This window comes from Thunnus thynnus, chromosome 23 (assembly GCF_963924715.1).
Source record: "Thunnus thynnus chromosome 23, fThuThy2.1, whole genome shotgun sequence".
Classification (NCBI taxonomy): Eukaryota; Metazoa; Chordata; class Actinopteri; order Scombriformes; family Scombridae; genus Thunnus; species Thunnus thynnus.
Window position 1 is genome coordinate 18,998,736 of NC_089539.1, and position 18,914 is coordinate 19,017,649.

At 41.1% G+C, this 18,914-nt stretch overlaps 1 protein-coding gene across 9 annotated transcripts in view; it reads left to right on the forward strand.

The window, feature by feature from the left end:
- The window catches only part of ppfia2 (PTPRF interacting protein alpha 2), a 158,460-nt gene that overhangs the window by 114,999 nt on the left and 24,547 nt on the right, over window positions 1–18,914 (forward strand). For all 9 annotated transcript variants that reach the window (XM_067581070.1, XM_067581071.1, XM_067581074.1 and 6 more), the window contains 9 exons: window positions 904–1,068; window positions 2,293–2,367; window positions 7,803–7,913; window positions 11,745–11,966; window positions 13,450–13,596; window positions 16,425–16,559; window positions 17,229–17,312; window positions 18,486–18,617; window positions 18,712–18,774. In XM_067581070.1, the coding sequence (XP_067437171.1) occupies window positions 904–1,068; window positions 2,293–2,367; window positions 7,803–7,913; window positions 11,745–11,966; window positions 13,450–13,596; window positions 16,425–16,559; window positions 17,229–17,312; window positions 18,486–18,617; window positions 18,712–18,774 (1,134 nt within the window). The remainder of the gene's footprint in view (window positions 1–903; window positions 1,069–2,292; window positions 2,368–7,802; window positions 7,914–11,744; window positions 11,967–13,449; window positions 13,597–16,424; window positions 16,560–17,228; window positions 17,313–18,485; window positions 18,618–18,711; window positions 18,775–18,914) is intronic.

The window sequence follows — 18,914 nt, forward strand, 5'->3', positions numbered from 1 at the left end:
TGATGCTTAGTAAGAATGTTTGTAGAGCTTTGTTTAAAATGCAAGCTGCACAATACATTTAATCCAGCTGCAGATTGTTTGGCAGGCTCTGAAGGGGGATGTTTAGACTAGTGAGGCGAAGGTATGCCAGAGATGAAGTCAACGAGGTTTGCAGGGATCAATTTCATATACAGTAACTTTCCAAATCTGGCACTACACCCTCAAACCAGATCATTATTTTTGGGTTATAATATTATATCCTTGGACGATACCCAGGAGGGGATGAAGTGTTGAGATCAGTATGACCATGAAACTTCCACAGTGTCTCTATGATTCAGTTTAGAAACAAAGAGAAAGGAAAGCAGAGGATCTTGTACACTGATATAACAGCTGAAACTGGGCGAGATGCAGCAATGATTAATGTTTTATCTCTGCAGTCGGATGGATATTCTTCCTCCCAGTCACATACTGTTTTTTTTTTTTTTTTATCCCAGTTGTGGATGCTGTATAAGCTAAATTTCTGGAAGTCAACCCCACAGCTCTGCATCTCTTTTCTGTCCTTGTGAAGCTTTCTCCTGGCAGTTGACTTAACATGCTAACTAGCAACCTGGCAGCAACCTACATTAGCATAATCCCTTTTGTGCACTGTTGAAAGGATTGTAGTCACTTTTGAGTAGATTTGACTTTTTCTTTCTACATTGTCCATAACTTTAAAATGTCAAGGCATTACACATGTTACACATTTCACTAAAAAGTACATTTAATTACTGTAAATGACTATTACACATCTGATCAACTACAAATAACTGGAGTTGCAAACCCTTTTCTCATTATACCTGCACCTGACTGAATTATCCTTCTGTGCAGAGGATTTCTGCTCTCAAACATGATGATGTTAATGACCTCTCATGTGTGTCTCTTTAGCTACTGCTGGAGCATCTGGAGTGCCTGGTGTCCAGACATGAGCGGTCACTTCGTATGACAGTGGTCAAGCGGCAGGCTCAGTCTCCTTCGGGAGTCTCCAGCGAAGTCGAGGTCCTCAAAGCACTCAAGTCCTTGTTTGAACACCATAAAGCCCTAGACGAGAAGGTAAGCCTGCATCCATTAGCACATCATTTTATTGTCAAGGTGTCTGTCTAAGCAACACGTGCAGTCAGTTATATCAAGAATATGTGCCTGAATAGGTGTCTAAATGAGCATTGAAACATGTAATCATTCATCCTGTTCATACTGGCCATTAAGAGATCCCTTCCTAATGTGCTTACAATGTAAGTGATGGGGGACCTCTTGGAAAGCATGAGGTCCATGTAGATCACTACTCTGATGCTGTACAGGTACATCAGCACCCCTTGTTGTGAGATTCACGTTCACAAAATGAATTAAGAAAAACATAATGTTGCTATCAACCTCCTTGACAACTGTTTGATTGAGTGTTCAGTTCAATTTATGAACCAAAAGGGCATCATATATAATTACTGAGACAGTGACACATTGTATATCTGATCAGTAACATATATATCAATGTATTATTATATTGATGGCTTGAACAGCTAACACCAGTTGATGCAAACAATGCCGCTGCAGTGTCATCTTTTTTCCTGTTACTGTTTTAGCCTATAAATGTCCCAGCTAGCGTGTCTCCTGCCTCCTCACAGCTTGCTGATTTATGACCTTAGCCCCCTGTGTAACATCACCACCGCCCCTGTCATTCATCCTCTCCTCTAAAAGCCATCATTTATAAAAGCATGTCCAATAGCGTGCTGTTCAAGGGAATAAAAGCTGTCTTGGGCAGCTGGGGGGGGGGGAGGCCTCCTGACTCGGACCCTGGCTAACTTCTTAATCCAGGATCAACCTCCTCTGAAATCTGGCGTCCTGTTGCTCCACAGCAGCAGTGGTGCACAGTCACCACGCGGCACAAGTAATTGCTCCATCACAGCTGGGACAAACCTAGAAGCACACACTCTGAGTTTCTGTGAGTTCACAGAGGAAGAGAGAAGCGTAGGAGGGGAATCTCCTCCCAGTAACCGGTGCTTTAAAAGCAATAAAAGCCTCATAATGCTTCTTTGATGCCAGAGCAAAGTGTTATTGTGAGGCTAAGAGAGGAAAAGAGGACATCTCTTTCCGCTGCAGCAGGAGAGCATCTTTTCTACCGTGTTAACCGCTTATTGCCTAGACTTAAATTTATCAGTAGTAAGGAAAAAAAGTACTTTTCTGCAAGGCCCTTTGTTATGAATCAAACCTTCACATGTTAATAAGGTGGTTCATCAGAGAGGAGGCAGGTCATGATATGTGTTTGGTTGTTCTGGTTTTCAGGTAAGAGAGAGACTACGGGTGTCGCTTGAAAGGGTGTCTGCCTTGGAGGAGGAGCTGACAGCAGCCAATCAGGAGGTAAGAGATGACAATTAACATATTCTGATATATTTCATTCTCCTTTATGTCATGCTTCCTGAATGGACAGATGGGTTATAACATGAATTAGAGTCTTCTGACAGACACAAGTAATAGTTCTCAAGGTTTGTTTGTTTTTTTTTAATGATGAAACTTTTCAGATTATCATGAGGAAATTTGATCATCAAAGTAAAACGGAATGACATACATATACAGTGTGGCAAGTGTTTTACATATAAGAAATTAATTTAAAGGAAGATATGTTGTTTTGACACATACTGTTTTAAAGTGCTTCACATAAAAGAAACAAGCAGACATGTAAAAAAAAACATTGCTACTTATTTGCAAATCTAGAGGCAAGCCTAATGATGAAAAAATGAAAGCAAAAAACACCATAAAAATAATGAATCATACATTAAAAGGCTGTATATGTATCACACTGCACATTCACATGTTCCAGCTCATAGAATAAATCCCCATGATTATGCTCTGCTTGTTTTTTGTGGATGTACGATGCCGTTCTCTTGAATGAGAAAGTGTGTCCAAACTTTTGATTGGAACTATACATCTAATTCATACCAGGATGTGTCTTGAATTATATATCAACTCCTATACAACCAGAGCACCTCTGCAGGCTTCATTTGCCCTCATCTTTCCAGGGAGTAGTACAAAATAACACTGTGCACATGAGTGGATGAAGCATAGCTCTGACAGAAGTACGGGTCACTCATACTACGGTGGTCTAACTTCTTCTCAACCTCCTGGCTCAGGCCAACAGCAGTACCAGAGCAGCTCTCGCACTGCAGATGGTCTTGTTCCAGCTGAGAAAAACCCTCAGGCTGGCACTTCACAGCCTGTCAGACATGCCAGTCTGACACTCAGTCCTAGAATAAAAGTCGGTAAGGAAAAGAAGGAGGGGCGGGGGATGAAAAGCAGAGGGGGGAAAAAGGTTGGGAGGTGTGTGGAGTGGGTGGATGGACGGACAGACAACAAGATCGAGCTGGAGAGAAGAGAGGAGGGAATGCAAAAAGAGCAAAGTGAGGGAGAAGACAGAAATAGAGATGGCAGGTGGGAAGCAGAGACAGGTTGTGTGTGAAGGTGTGTGTGTGTGTTAATGAGGGTGCAGGGGTGCAGTTGGTCAAAGAGCATCTGACAAGGTGTGGAAACAAGACGGCGAGGAGAGAGTGAGGCTTTACAGACAAACTGTAATGATGTGTTTTGGATGGTAAGTACGAGCTAAAGCTGCCTGTGGTCTGAATCCAAGAATAGGTGATGTAGGATCCGGGCAGAGAGAATAAAAAAGAAAGGGTGAACAGTTAAAAAAATAATGTGACAGGTCGCTGGTTCCCAAAGCTGTCTCTCATTTTTCTTTCACAGCCTTTAAAAACCACCAGACAAACTCTGCTTTCTAACTGAACTGTAAAGTCCATGACAGACATCTCTGTAGAGCACTTTGAAGAATTTTCTCACATCACACAGCCAAGGTTAGAAATACCGTACAATACATCTGCGAGGCCGTCCCTCATAAATGGTTAACACTACAGTTGTCAGTGTGGTAGACAGATGACTGATTGGACCTTGAGGCTTTGGGAGAGGCTGTTAAACTGGCTTTGCCGAATAGAAATGTCCACACTTCAGAGGCTCTAGGGAGGCGGGCAGAGCCGAGAGCCAGCGAACCAGTAATTGATTTGGGATGGAGGTCTGGTATGAGTCCCTTCTCCCTGCGGGGGTTTGGACAACGCAGCCATGCCTGATGAAATCAGTGGCCTTTGACCTCATACAGTCATAGGTCTTTAAGTGGCCACACACTGATTACTGTTGGTGAGATTGCTAACAGCAATTTGCTGTTATGGAACTCACTGCACTGTAATACAGACTATGTTGGAATCTGTCTGCGGATAAATTGTTTTACTGTTTACTGACCAAATAGAAATGACACACAGTAAAGCAACAATATAAATGAAAAGTTGACAAGCATGCCAAAAAAATCACCAAAACTTCAATTAATTCATTAGTTAATTTTTCAGTCCAAACATTCCCCTTTTTTTGACCCCACTAGCAGCAGAATGGCAATATCTGTCTATCACTTGATCCACCACTTTGATCCAGGCTGAAATATCTCAACAGTGGATTTCCATAATATTTTGTACAGACTTTCATGGTCCCCAGAGGATGAAGCCTGCAGACTTTGGTGATCCCTTGACTTTTCCTCTTGTGCCACCATGAGGTTAATATTTGTGGTTTTCAAGTGAAATATTTTCACAAATATTGAATGAATTACTAAGACATTATGGTACAGACATTCATGTTCCCATCAGGATGAATTTTAACAACACTGGCACCACAATCGGGTCAAATTTTAATTTCTCCACGACATTGGTTAAATACTTGCAAAACTATTTACATTCATCAGCATTTGTACTTTGTGAGCAGTGCTACTTGTCAAATATTAGCATGTTAACATGCTAAACTAAGATGGTGAACATGTTAAACACCATACCTGCTAAATTTGTTACTTTGTAGTATAACATTATCGCACTCTACTGAAGATCGTTGTTCACTTCACCTCACTTTTTACATTCAATAATAGATAACAGGTAAGACGGAGATCTACCTTGGGACCAGTCGGGTCAAAGTAAGATTGAAGACTTTGTCAGAGGAAACATGTTCCTGTTTCATCCTGTCTATTCTAATCCTGCGCTCTCTCATCTTTGCTAAAGAAATCCCAAGGTACCACTGCCAAGTTTAAATGCACAAAATTAATGTGTTTTTCACTCTTTGTTTTTTTCCAGGAACTTTGTGTATATATATTTGTATTGCGTGTTTGTTTGCGTGTGCATTTTCTCCTAGGCATGTGATTGATTGTAATTTAAGCGCATTGCAGCAGACACTTCAATGCCCCTGGCTCTCACCTTGACAACATCAATCTTTTATACTCTAAGAACCGCCCCCCCCCCCCCCTGCCAACCTTCCCCTCACTCCTCCTCACATTTGTCCAATCTCTCCTTCATCACATTAACTCAGGCAGTTCTCTCAATCCAACACAGGAGTGTGTCTAAAGAAAGATGAGGAAATCATGATCCTACGCAGTAAAAAGCTCATCTTGTGCTTCTTATCCCTCTTTTCGTCTTTCCTTTAGATGTCTGCCTTTGATGAGAGGTAGATCGACAACATCAAACAGAAATAATAGGATCCGTGTTCGTTTTGCATCTGGCAAACTTCTCCTTTCTCTAATTTTAGAGCTGGAGAAGCATCTGTAGCGCTCCATTCATCGTTTGTTGTGCCTTTATGTCAGGGGTTGTGTTCGTGTTTGATCTCTGAGCTGGAGAAATTACAGACAATCTGAGAATAATGGTACCGAAACATACGGAGGCATAATTATGCCCTCGTTAAAAATAATGAACAGAGATGTACTAAAGGCAGCGTGCAACAGCGAAGAAGCCAAGCTGTTGTTGGTGAAGTCTCAGGCTGCAGATTTAAGCTTAATGTAAGGTAAACCCATCCATTGTGGATGGGAGATAATCATCTGTTAGTGCCCTCTGTCCCTACTTTAAAGAAATCCTGCCATCAAATGTGACTCTTGCTTTGGTGTCAGAGAGGGCGGGTTGGGATTGGAGTTTAAGCTTAATAGTGTCAATGGCAGCCAAAGTCACTTGTGAGTATTGTTCCTTTCATCGACAGTCACGTCATTGATTGTCCTCAGGCGTCCTTTGCTGTCCTGCATAATTCAGAGCAAATATCTGTTAAGAGAAATTCAGTTGTCTTCCAGATCCTCTTAAAACAAGCTGTATGAATACCGTTGAGTATATATTATGATGCATCACGGTATCTAGGTTGCCTTGAAATGTGAAATTAGCTAAAAGACAACAACTACAAAAGAGGAAAAACATGCAGATTGAAGAGTCCTTGGTGACTCAGAGATTAAATCATTTTCAAAGCCTCTGAATGCTCGTACAGTAGAACCAGCATGGTGCAACTTTAATCACAGCGTCTTGCTAATAGCACTCGACATGTATTGGTTTTGTAGATGTTTCATTACTAGAGCAGGGAATAAGAGTGTAATCATTTTGAGGTGAAACATCCTGGCATGTTACAGTAGGCTGCTTTCTGTGATTGGATATGTTTTGTTTTGTTTTTTTATGATGACTTCCAAAAGGAAATTCCAGTTTCATACAACTTATCATAGAGTTTTATTCTCATAGCTTTGGGCTTCATTTGGGATCTATGGGGCAAAAAACACATGCTGTCAGATGATCATAGCCAAATTTATTTTGAAGTGAGAGTCAAATTGTTACTCGAAACGTCCATTTTAAATGTCAATCAGTTTACAGACCAACTTCCTGGTTCAGCCTCGACCTTCCGTACATACTGTAGTTGTGCACGTACACATTTTTCATGTGCAATGATTGATAGTTATCAGTGTTTCAGGTGCATGAACTTTTAACCTCCAAATAAAGTGGTCAAGATAAACTTGTAACAACCTGTTTGACTTTGTGTTCCCAAATGAACAATTAGTTTGGTGAGTCCAGTGTTATTATAACCAACAGAAATTATGGCCAATTCAGCAGGTTGGACAAAAAGGAGAAGACCACACGAGTTATAACTTAAAACAGGTTTACTTCACATAACTACAAGAGAAAAGAACTAAAGCCAAGGGAGAAAGGGAGAGTAATCAGGCAGTAATCCAGATGAGCTGAATCTCCCTGATAACCCAACTCCGCCGTCTTCCATGCTCCTGCAGAGAGCAGAGGGTCATTACAACTACAGCACAAATATTGTGCTTGAGGCCCAGCACCGGAATAACTGCTTTCATGAGAAGGATGTTTCACAGAAATATGCTATCTTCATCATTTTTAATGGTTTGTGCGCTGCAAATCACCATCTTACGCCCACAGCTTTATGGTTCAGGAATGTCTTGTTTTGGAAAGCACACCACGAGGCACCACCAAGTCTAAAGGGGCTTCACATTGTTAATAAGAGACAAGTAGCCGCCAAGTACACTGTCTCCCTTACCCTTCCCTGCCGTGAGGAAAGTGATAATCACATGGTGTCTGTCAAGGAAGAACCTAATAATTGTTGTCAGTCACTCGTCTGACAGGATTATGACTTTAGGACAGTTGCTTAAGGTGCCGAAGCGAGACACGAGGTCCGCAGAACAAGATAATTATAGTGATTGTATCAGTGAGTGCTCACATGCTTCATGTTGGTTAAAGCCATGTTCCAGAAATTCCTGCGGGAGAGGGACATACTGTAATTTACTAGTATTGCGTAAGAGGGAAACATGAGGGTTGCAGTTGATGCCTTTGTGCTAATTTCATGTTCAAACAATGAGGTTTTCAACAACCTCCAACATTAATTCTGTGTGTTTCTATGTGCATGAGGTATTCTTATCATATCTTCAACTCTGACCTCTTTCCTTTTTTGCCGTCCTGCAGATTGTGGCCTTACGGGAACAAAATGCTCACATCCAGAGGAAAGTGGCATCCGGAGATGGAGGAGAAGACATACTGGAGGGTAGCGAAGCTCAACAGAAGGTCCACAGCAAGGTGAGCTTCCTCGATTAAAAAAAAAACTGAAAATGATTTTCTTTTAATTATATGGATGGACACATCAATGTGCTTTGGTTAAATCTTCTGCAGGGTGCATTTGACACATTTTAACGTGCAGGATGTGGTCAAGCACAGCATCAGTCTAATTAGGGACAAATGTAACACGTTTTATATTGGCATGGTAAAAACTGAACTGACTAATTTAGGTCCTGATTTCATAAATCCTCAGTTATATTTTCAATCAATTTTATCTCCTTACATGGCGGTCTAAATGCTGTTTCAAAACCCTCTTCACACTGCCAGGAATACTGTATAATGTCGGTGGAGAAAGATTATTTTATAACATCTTCGTATCTAAAAAATATCAGAATCTGCCTCAAAAAACTCGCAACACTGCAAAAACTCCCTCACTAGAAATAACACCGAATATTCCAATTAGTTAGATTTAATAAATACAATGTCATATAAGCAATGTCAGAGAGTCAGTTCAGGTTAAAGTTGCTCAGATTTAGCAGGTAATATCTTAAAACTCTAACAAACGTTCTCAAAATCTTGAAATGTCATGATAATTTTTACGCCATCCTATATGGGTAGTTTCAAGTTTTGTATACTCAAAATATTCACACAATCTGTCTTTTAAACATTGATCCTCATGCACTTAATGCCAGAATTGCAGCACTGGCAAAAATCATTATGTTTACACCTTTGGTTTGGTGGTATTGTTTTCCCTGCTGATGTAATCGTCACTATAACACGTAGAAATATTTGCACATCTTATGAAAAGGTTTTGATCGTACATTTAGCTCCTCAGGCATTCTGAAGGTGACCCACAATCAGGTGAAAGCTCTCGCTGTGACCTCAGCCCCTCCAATTATGCAGGAGCACACATAGACCGGCATAGCTGAATACAAATTTCCCTCTGATTATTAATTTAAAGACCGAGGTGTAACTGCATCCACATGTACTAGATTATACAAAACAGAGACTGACGCTGTTTTATGTCAGGAGCATCAGAGCCCAAAAAAAAAAAAAAAAAAAAAAAACCCAACCCCAAAGCAGACCCTAGAAATCCTATTTACATGCAGACAGCATCATCTACATCCCACAGAGGATACCTGGCTAGATCAATGGAAATGCTATTACTAGGCTGGTCTGCTGGAGGAGTGGAGTTGGATGGGGGGGAGGGGACGTCGACAGTAAAGAGATGAAGTGTGTGTTGTGTAGATGGATGGGCTAATGAGGAGACAGCTCTCAGTCCGCTCTGTTTTGTGAAGATAAAAAAAGACCGAATATGATCACTTGTTGTTTTTATTTGCAAAAGAAATCGCATGCGTGCGTCTGAAATGTATAATTCTCATAGTAAGGTGACTGTAGTGAGAGTGAGGGCTAGTTTTTCAGTGTCCCTGCAGTCAGAGGGACAGACAGACACATGCCATCAAGGTGGAATGACAAACCGTGATCTGCAGGAAGCACGGTCCCCTCCACAGTATTCGATTAATGTGGCAGGTGGAAAGAGGTCAGCGAGAGGGGAAGAGAGAGTCAGATGGAGCGAGGCTCTCCAAGTGCATATTGACCCATTGAGCTCTCAAACCTTTAGAGTAGACTCGGATCTGCCTGATAACCAGCTAATGCAGTGTGACAGACGAGGCCTGTTGCTTCACCGTTTTAAATTTTTCATTCGGTAAACATCCAACACTGGACTGGTTGGAAAAGCTTTTACTGAAAAACACTCTAAAGCTGGGTTACTTTTTTAAAACAGTAACAGAAGTTGAATGTGTGTGTGAACGTTTTCAGTTCCTGTTGGTACAAATTAGGAATGTTCACAGATTAATCCAAGATGGTAACTACTGGTTTTATTGGGTCATTGGCCCAATAAAACCAGCACAAACAAGTTAAAACAGATATAAACAACTTGTGCTGCCATTTTGGCACCAGTTCACTAACTCTTCGGTATTTCTTTTTAATAACATAGCCATCCAAAATTTCCCACAGCCTCTTGTAAAAACTAAAGGGCTAATCTGAATATTTGTTCCAATTATTGTCTGTATGATATGACTTAAACATGGCATGATAGTCTCATAATAGATGCTTTTTAAAGGGTCTATTCACCCAAATTGCCAAAAAAACAACCCCAAAAACTCCCAACATATTTTCTCACTTATCCTAGTAAGAGGAGTCTAGCCATGCAGATAGTTGTGGTTTTATTTGTCCAAGTTTGGAGATATATTTCTCTGAGATTTCTGCTTTCACCCCAGTACAAAGGGATTGAATGTAGTTTTGTTTGCGGTACTCCCATTACTCCCAAAACTGTCCTTGTTGCTCAGAGCAAGCCACAGACTTCAAACATATCTCAAAACCAAACCAAACATACCTGCTTTTAGGGTAGGTAAGAAAATATTTAGTTATGTAGATGCACGGATGAACTTTGTCTAAACTCTCTGTATAAAAGATTGCCCATTTAAACTCCCAGTCCTTAAAATGCAGCTACCTCAGTGTTTCAGGACGGAGAAATGAGCACAATAATTGGAGCCACAGTTGCATATTGTATCATCTGTGGGACAGTTGAGGCATTTTAGAGTAAAGCGGAGCTACATCCTTGAAGTTGGTCCTTTACTGTACGAGACGGGACCGGTGCCGAAGCACTGGTATTAAAATCAGCGGTGTGATTTAGTGGGTCCTGTTCCCTGCTCGGGCGAATCATTGATCACAGGCACCAGGCTGAGAGGCCCAATTAGGTTTGTCCTCACAGATGGATGGCTGAGGACGTGCAGCTGGGCCTGATACAGCACAGAGACAGAGATAGATAGAGAATAAAGAGATCGCTTTTCCTCAATCTTCACTTCCACCTGTTTTACAGTAATTACATTTGAACATAAAGCACAGACTTTGTTATTTAAGTGGTATTCAGAGTCCGTCAGAGTGAATTTGTTATTTAGTTGTGATAATTAAGTTGTTTCCTGATGTGTTAGTCTTGGCTCTGAACCCTCTATGTAAGTTGCAATCATTAATCTACCTCATGTGGAGACCCGGGGAGATGCACAGAGTGAGAACTCAGCGAAACCTAATCATATTACTAACGCAAGTGTCAAAGCAATTTCTCCGGTGGAGTCTGGAGTGATTCTCAGTCACCCGCTCTTTGTCCCCATCCAAAATCAAAGCCAAAGCCTTGAGCTCCTGAACTTGAATTTATTAGTGTTAATGTGTGTAACTCTCAAAAGGAGAAATACAGTAAATATCTGTAGTGGGAGTAAGAGTGATTTTTCAAGGCTCACTCAGGAAACCAGGGCAAGACAGGAAATCAGAAAATATAAGTCTATTTATCTCTGTCATTTTCAATTTTGCTAACGTATTTCTTTTCCTACAAGATGTGTTTATGTTATTGGATGCTTCCAAATGTTCTAACTTCTAGTCCTCCTTAGGTTAAAGCACTTTTTAAAAGAGAGGTTTGTATAAGAGAGTGCAAATTTTAAAGACACTAGATTGTTGATTTATTTTATGTACCCTACTGGAAGTGTCTTTCACCAAAGGGTGTCTTTTTCAACCCATATTGTTCCTGAAATTAATAAAAAAAATAAAGTGAGGAAGTCAAAAATATTGTGGCAGCATCCCTAGATCAAGGATAGTTGTGTGCTCCATCCCAGTTTTATACCTTTGGTCAACCTTTTCTTTCTTTTTTTTGTCAGCTTTTCCTCCGTTTGAACCAGACCCTTCCATAACCTCGCTATCTCTGATCTCTAAGAATGTGTGATGTGGAGTTTAATTATTTATCAAACTCAAGCTGATGGTGCAGTCCCTTCTTTACTCATCTCTCTCTCTCTCTCCCCCCAGCGTCTGTCCAATGGCTCCCTGGAGTCGGCCCACGACGCTAGCCAGGTGGTGGAGCTGCAGGACCTGCTGGAGAAGCAGAACTACGAGCTGGCCCAGATGAAGGAGCGCATGTCCTCCCTCTCTTCCCGGGTCTCTGAGGTGGAGCAGGAGCTGGAAACCGCCCGCAAGGACCTCATCAAGTCAGAGGAGATGAACAACAAGTACCAGAGGGACATCAAAGAGGTTACAGCACACAAATACACACTGAGGATAGAAAGAGAAGCATGCACGCACACATTTGGGAATAACAGTTGCAAGAGACACATCAAAGAAGGCTTGCAGTGGCCTAAAAAAAGCATCTATTAGCATACAGTCTCACACTCTCCCAGTCCCTATGACTGTATGTATCACTCAAACACAAATACATGCTACAAAATTAAAAAAGCCTTTATTAACATGTCTTCCTGAAACAACAGTGAATCCCACAAATATACCATAGAGACAAACCCCAGTTGTCTATATAAACACTTCTCAAGGACACACATTAACACTCGATGTTAGAAAAGCTCCAAGGAACAACGAGCAGCTGTCTCTGCGTCTGCCACCAGTTGCTCCTTGAAGACTTTCAAGCGTCGACATGTAAAGCACACAACCAGCCACTTTCCTCTGAAAAAAAATGAGAATGTTTGTGTCATAAATTGGCAATTAAGATTCCCATCATAGGCCTATTCAACACATGTGTGGGTGTGTGTGAGGTGAATGCCAGAGAAGTGGACTGTATATGAATATAAGCTGATCTCCCCCATAGCCCTGGGCTGAAATTGCTATTGATTGTTAACAATGCAGGCAGAGGCGATGATTGTGGACTGGCAAACACGGCCTTATCGGACGGACCGTGTGTTATTATACGCTGCACCGTCTCCTCTGAGGGCAGCAGTTTATTCAGCTCTCCTGGTGACTACTGTTTTTTTTTTGTTTGTTTGGTTTTTTTTGAGCGTTTTTGAAACCACATGTGCTCGCATTGGGTTTGCGTCTGCAGCGATTCCCCACGCAGGAAATTAACTCTCAGAGCTTCAGAGATAATGTTGCCGTCACGAGGGGGGAAGCTCGTATCGCGGAGGCAGCGCGAGATAGAAGATCAGAGCTGTGTGTTTCTCCTTTATGAGGCTTCATTGTTTGTCGTGTTTATTCGGTGTTTGACTCGTTTCTTGTGTAGATTACACCGCGGTCATGGCGTGAGTTTTATTTAGTCGACTCGGAGCTCTACTTTGTGGTCACATTTCAGGTTCAGTGACTGTTTTAAGGCCTACATGTGATGAAAAGATGCAGCTGTAGCTTCCATAGTCGTTACAAAAATTTTGTACTAATAACATGCAGCTGCCTTGTTTGAGTTATATTTGACTGCACACTGTTATGTGGACATTTTGCACACATTTAATAGACATCTCTACATTAATTACAGTTTGTGTCATGTTTCAGGATTAAATTATGCAGTGATATAAATCAAGCCTGTGCGGATATTAAAATTCATTTATGCAAAATACATTAATGAGTTTACAAACTGAAATTAGAACTGCAGATGATTTCGCTGTTGTGCCAAACTTGCACATGAACGAAACAGCTGAAATTTAGGGGGGGTAAAAAAAGCCTCGATAAGAACAATCTCGTCTTAATTGTTGTTTTACTGCTGTTGTTTTCTGACTACTGTTTTTGTGTCTGCGTGCAGGCTATGTGTCAGAAGGAGGACATGGAGGAACGGATCGTCACGCTGGAGAAACGCTACCTGAGCGCCCAACGAGAGTCCACCTCGGTGCACGACATCAACGACAAACTGGAGAACGAGTTGGCCAATAAGGAGGCGTTCCTCAGACAGGTTCGTACAATCCAAAGAATGTGTTTGACAGTTCTGCTTTCCTTTAAAAAAAAAACTTTGATTTCAAAAGATTTCATGTTTTTTCGTTGTTGTTTTTTTTCAAATTGAGCTCTTAAGGTCCAGGTGGCCACTGAAATGGAACCATTCCTTGCTGAAAACATTTTTTTCAACAATGTAACTGGATTCAGGGAAGAACTATGCTTGCAGCTGGTTGTGTAAGCTAGATAGTTCCTGTCAGTCAACGGAGCCTTTTACAGCTGTTCCACAGAGGTTCGACAAAGAGAAAAACCTCTTGACATTGTGTCAAATAATGTCAGAGGAAATTACTGTATTACCGGGGAAGGAATTTTGATGGTTTTACTTTAAAAGTTTACTTAGAACAGACGCACATGGCTCAAAGTCATCCTCATAATTGATGTAATGCTGTACGATCAAACGATGGTACGGATTTATTCTCTTTTGATGATTCTTTGTGATTCATCGCAGCCAATTAGATAAATTGCCTGGCCATAGAAGATTGAGTGACATTTTCATGAGTACAGGCTTTAGCACCAGCTGAGCTCTGGAAGGATAGAATGAATGTCATACAAATATGAGCAGAAGAAATCACATAGACATCATGAGACACAAAAGCACCGTTCAGCTTTGCTGTGAAGAAAGTGGCTGAGACACCGAGTGATTTCTCTGTTAAATTATCTTCAACAACATTTAATCTCTGTCAACTTTTCCTCTTATATACAACCAACCATAAGCACCTCATCAAGGTGACTACAGGACCACTCTTCTAGAAAACATACATGCATCCAGAAACCTCCTTAAAAATTAACCCTAAAGCCTTTGGAGGGCCGACTCCTGCTACCACACACAAACATTCTTCCTCTCTGGCTGTGTAATGAGTTTACTTTTTGTTGTGCCAGCAGCTCAGCCCTGGGATCTGGCTGCTGATGTCTGAGGATGAGTTGTTCAGGGGGGGGGTTTGTAGGCTTGGCCGATAGTACAGAGAAATCAGGGGATGAGAATAAATGTTGAGGAAAAAGGCAAAAAAGATGGCTGGAAGGGCACCTAGGGAGGATATCGCAAACAGAAACATGCTGTCATGCTTCCCCTAGTGTCATCTCAAACACCGATCGGATGGTGATGGTGATAGGGGGTACAGACAGAAAATATCACTGACACACACAACGCAACACAGCCCTGGCCCTCTCCAGTCTAATTATTGCATATTGAGCTGCCAGGCCTGATGCTTTGGGGAGCAGAGCATCTGTCGCTGATGGCAAAGGCTGCCAAGCCATCCCCCCCCAAAAAAAAAAGTCTTAAAACTGATCAGCCCCCCGAGCAAGGCGGGGAGAAAAATCTTAACACGCAACCAGGAAGTATAAGTCACTCGTGGCAGTTTCACTACTAGGTTTGATTTCAGTATTTATAAAGGCTAAAAGTACTGTATCTGAATGCCTAATCAGGTCAATTACCGGTATCTGCTGAGTAAAAGTTGCCACTGTCACTCTTGGCAATTGCAGAGTTGCTGCTATTCTTACTCTGTTATGGTGCTATTTTAAAGATGGGTTGAGGCACACAGCCAGAGCCAGAACTCCTACTAAAGACAGATAGCTGTGATTTCTATTTTCTACCAGGTTATGATGCTCCGCCTGCATAAAAAACAAAAAGAAAATAATCTCAAACACTTGCATAGAGATTCACAAGAGCTTTTCATTATATGCTACTCCATATACAGTCTATAGTCAGGACAAATTGGGACAAATCATAATATGGTCCACACTCCTTTATTAATGACATCTGCACAGGCTTTATTTGAAACAAGCTATTGAAATAGGTATTAGAGACCTTTATTCCTAATTCCCCTTATTTTATAAATACTTTTAATTACATTTTTTTAAGAAGACTCCCTGTTTTCTCATCTGCTCCAGTTTTATTTTGCTGTTGCTGCTGTATGCTGTTAATGCAAGCTCAGCACTTCCTCTATGTTGTCTTGATGAATTCAGGATCACGTACATTTCCACAGCACCCATCCCAGCAGTACGAAATATCATCTTTCTTTCGGTGTGGGGGTTCAGCGTTTGGAGTGTATACAATATACAGTATATTTATACAGTATAGTAGTACAGTACAGATAGTTTTTTCTTTGTGAAGCAGTTTGATTAATAACCATTGGCACATGTCTTGTGTCAGAGTGCATAGATTTTTCTTAATAATAACTACAAAAAAGTACAATATGAAAATATGTATATAATACATGCTGTATATGATCCCTTCACCTTGCTGTTAGTCTTTTAATGTCAAACATCTGCAGGAAATGTTGACTTTCATTAACAGTAACTTAACACCAAACAAAGCGTTAAGGCGCCGGTGCACAGTTCTTTTGTTAGAAGTGCTTGAAGGATGGTCGAACAGCTTCAGAAACTCCCTCCACCCACACATGTGAACTGAGGGAGCTGCATCCATCAATTTCTGTAACTTTCAATAAGACACTCACGCCCACCTCACTCAGTGATTGGCCAGGTGTGAGAAAGAAGAAGAAAGGAGCTGAAGTTAAAACTTCTTTCAAGCTCCCCCTTTCAACTATGTCTGTCACTTTTTGTAACAAACGAGTCATCCCTCTCCGTGACAGTCAGATCTTAACCATGTGTTCATGTGTGGCCATTTGAAACAACTATCACCACTTTTGTGCAAACTAATTTGTTTCACATCATAAAAGATGCTGAAACAGTGACAAGTAACAACGTGATGCTTTAACACAACTTAAATAACACCTTTTTTTCTTCATTCTTAACTCTAAATCTAATGCTTTCTATTGGTGTGTTTGTGTGCAGATGGAGGAGAAGAACAGGCAGCTACAGGAGAGGCTGGAGCTCGCCGAGCAGAAGCTCCAGCAGACCATGAGGAAGGCCGAGACGCTGCCGGAGGTAGAGGCCGAGCTGGCGCAGAGGATAGCGGCCCTCACTAAGGTAGGAAGACGCCTACGCATAAAGACCTACCTACACTGTACTGTTGACACATTCCCACAGATGCCCTCCTCTCTAGATGTTTCTATACCTATGTGTAAGTGTGCACGTGGTGTCATGTCATGACGTTTCAACATGTCCCTCTCCTCTTCCTCGGCCAACGTAGTCTGACTCCAGCTCCTCTTCCTCCCCTGATGATTATCACTTTGTTATGGAAGCTAAACTCCAAGACATGAACTCCATTCTTAGGAAGGTAGTCCCACAGGGCATCACAGCTACTGCCAACTCCTGTAGAGAGCAGATTTCATTCATTTATCTTATTAGTGTTTTGTGTGTTTACTGGGATTCTGCTCTGGCTGTTCTACCACCATGGGACAGCTGCATGGCACTTCTGGCTGGAGCTCATAACTTGGCAGTGCTGGAGCAGCTCTCTTCCTCTTTCATTCTGTCCTTTGGTGGCCTCGTTCTCCATCTTCTTCCTTGTCGCTCTTTGTTTCAATCAGCTCTTGTGTCCCGTTACGCTTGAAAACAATAGATCTCCATCTTTAAGTTTTGGGGTAGAGGCTTTGGCTTGTGTCGTCGCCACTGCTTTTCTTTGTCACCCTTCAGGCTGTCAGAAACCCAGATCATCGTGCCCTCTTTTGTCCTGTCTATGCTGTGATCCATCTGTAGGCGGAAGAGCGTCACGGAAGCATCGAGGAGCGAATGAGGCACTTGGAATGCCAGCTGGAGGAGAAGAACCAGGAGCTGCTACGGGTGAGTCACTGCGGAGGCGTCGTGCCAGGCGACGTTACCCAGGCAGCCACTCCTTCATGAGCATGACAGCTTGAGGCGACTGCAACTGATGTCTTATTTACCAATGAAACGTGACCCAGTTAGTGTTTTACACACACATTACTGATAAGAAGATTTGTAAAACACTCATAAAAGACGCAATAATTTGTAGCTCAAACTTTTTATTGCCATATTGATGAAATGATCTTCAAAGTCACATTTGATTCCAAAAGAGCTGTTGCATACATTTGCTCTTACAGGGTTAAAGTTGTATTGAATTAAACTGAATTTAATTGAACATATCATAATGAGAAATAATACTTTGTTGTTGTCGGGAGCTTAGATCTCAGCAGTTGATAAATACTGTCATTAAATAAGAGGAAGAATTTCATGTCTCATGTCTAAATTGGATTTAGAATCACAAATATGATGTTTTTCTACAATATATATGATTCAATTTTAAATCAGCTTTGACATACATTACTTATTGTACCAGGTGTTTATTTCTAGATATTTGTATGAAGACTGTATGTCTATAAAGTGCCTTCACAAAATGTAAGTTCAGAGTTCAACACCTGAAAGAGGCAGTTTGGTTTGGAAGCAAATAATAGCTGTAATAATTTAAATATTTTAAGTAATTGAATACAAAATTGAGAATATAACCACTGCTTGATACTTAAATGCCACTGAATTTATAGCACTGAAAATATTTGACTTTGAGAAGCAGCTATCTGAATTTATATGGTTGAAATTCTCCTCACTGGAGTTCTAGTAGGTCATTTCAAGTGGTGCTATTTTGACTTGACTTCTTTTAAGGAATTTATATATAAAAATAAACAAAAAATTCCAAAAATCAAAGGAATAGATACAAATTTCTTTAATTCAATCAGTCAAATTCTGGTCTGAAAATTTAGATCAGGTCAAAACGTCTGATTCACAATCATCAAATTGGTTCGGGAAAAGATGGTGAAACAGTGAAGAGTACGCAACTTAAATAACACCTCTAACTGCAAAATCCATACTAAGACTAGACAATTCTCCAGAATACCCTCCCTTTAAGGTAGCCAATAGCTTTACTGCAAACATGTAAGGGCTTAGTTGGTAGATATACAACTTTGGAATAAAACTCCTACTTCTACTTCGTTATCCCTCCAGGCTCGACAGAGAGAAAAGATGAACGAGGAGCACAACAAGCGCCTCTCGGACACGGTGGACCGGCTCCTCACAGAGTCCAACGAGCGTCTTCAGCTCCACCTGAAGGAACGGATGGCAGCTCTAGAAGAGAAGGTTAAAGACGGCAGCATATCATACAACATCACTTCTGTCCAATGAATGTCAGGAGGACGTGGATTTCCCTAAAAACCTTTTTTTCTCCTTGCAGAATTTGTTAATCCAAGACTCGGAAGGTTACAGAAAACAGTACGAGGAGTCGATACAAGAAAAAGTAGGTTGCAGAAATTGAGAAATTAACAGTTTTTTAAAAATCTTGTACATTTTACATGAGGTTGCCTTAATAAAGTATTTTTTTAATAGAGAAATAATGAGGTTGGTTGTTGGCATTAGTTTTATTTTTTATAAAGCTTT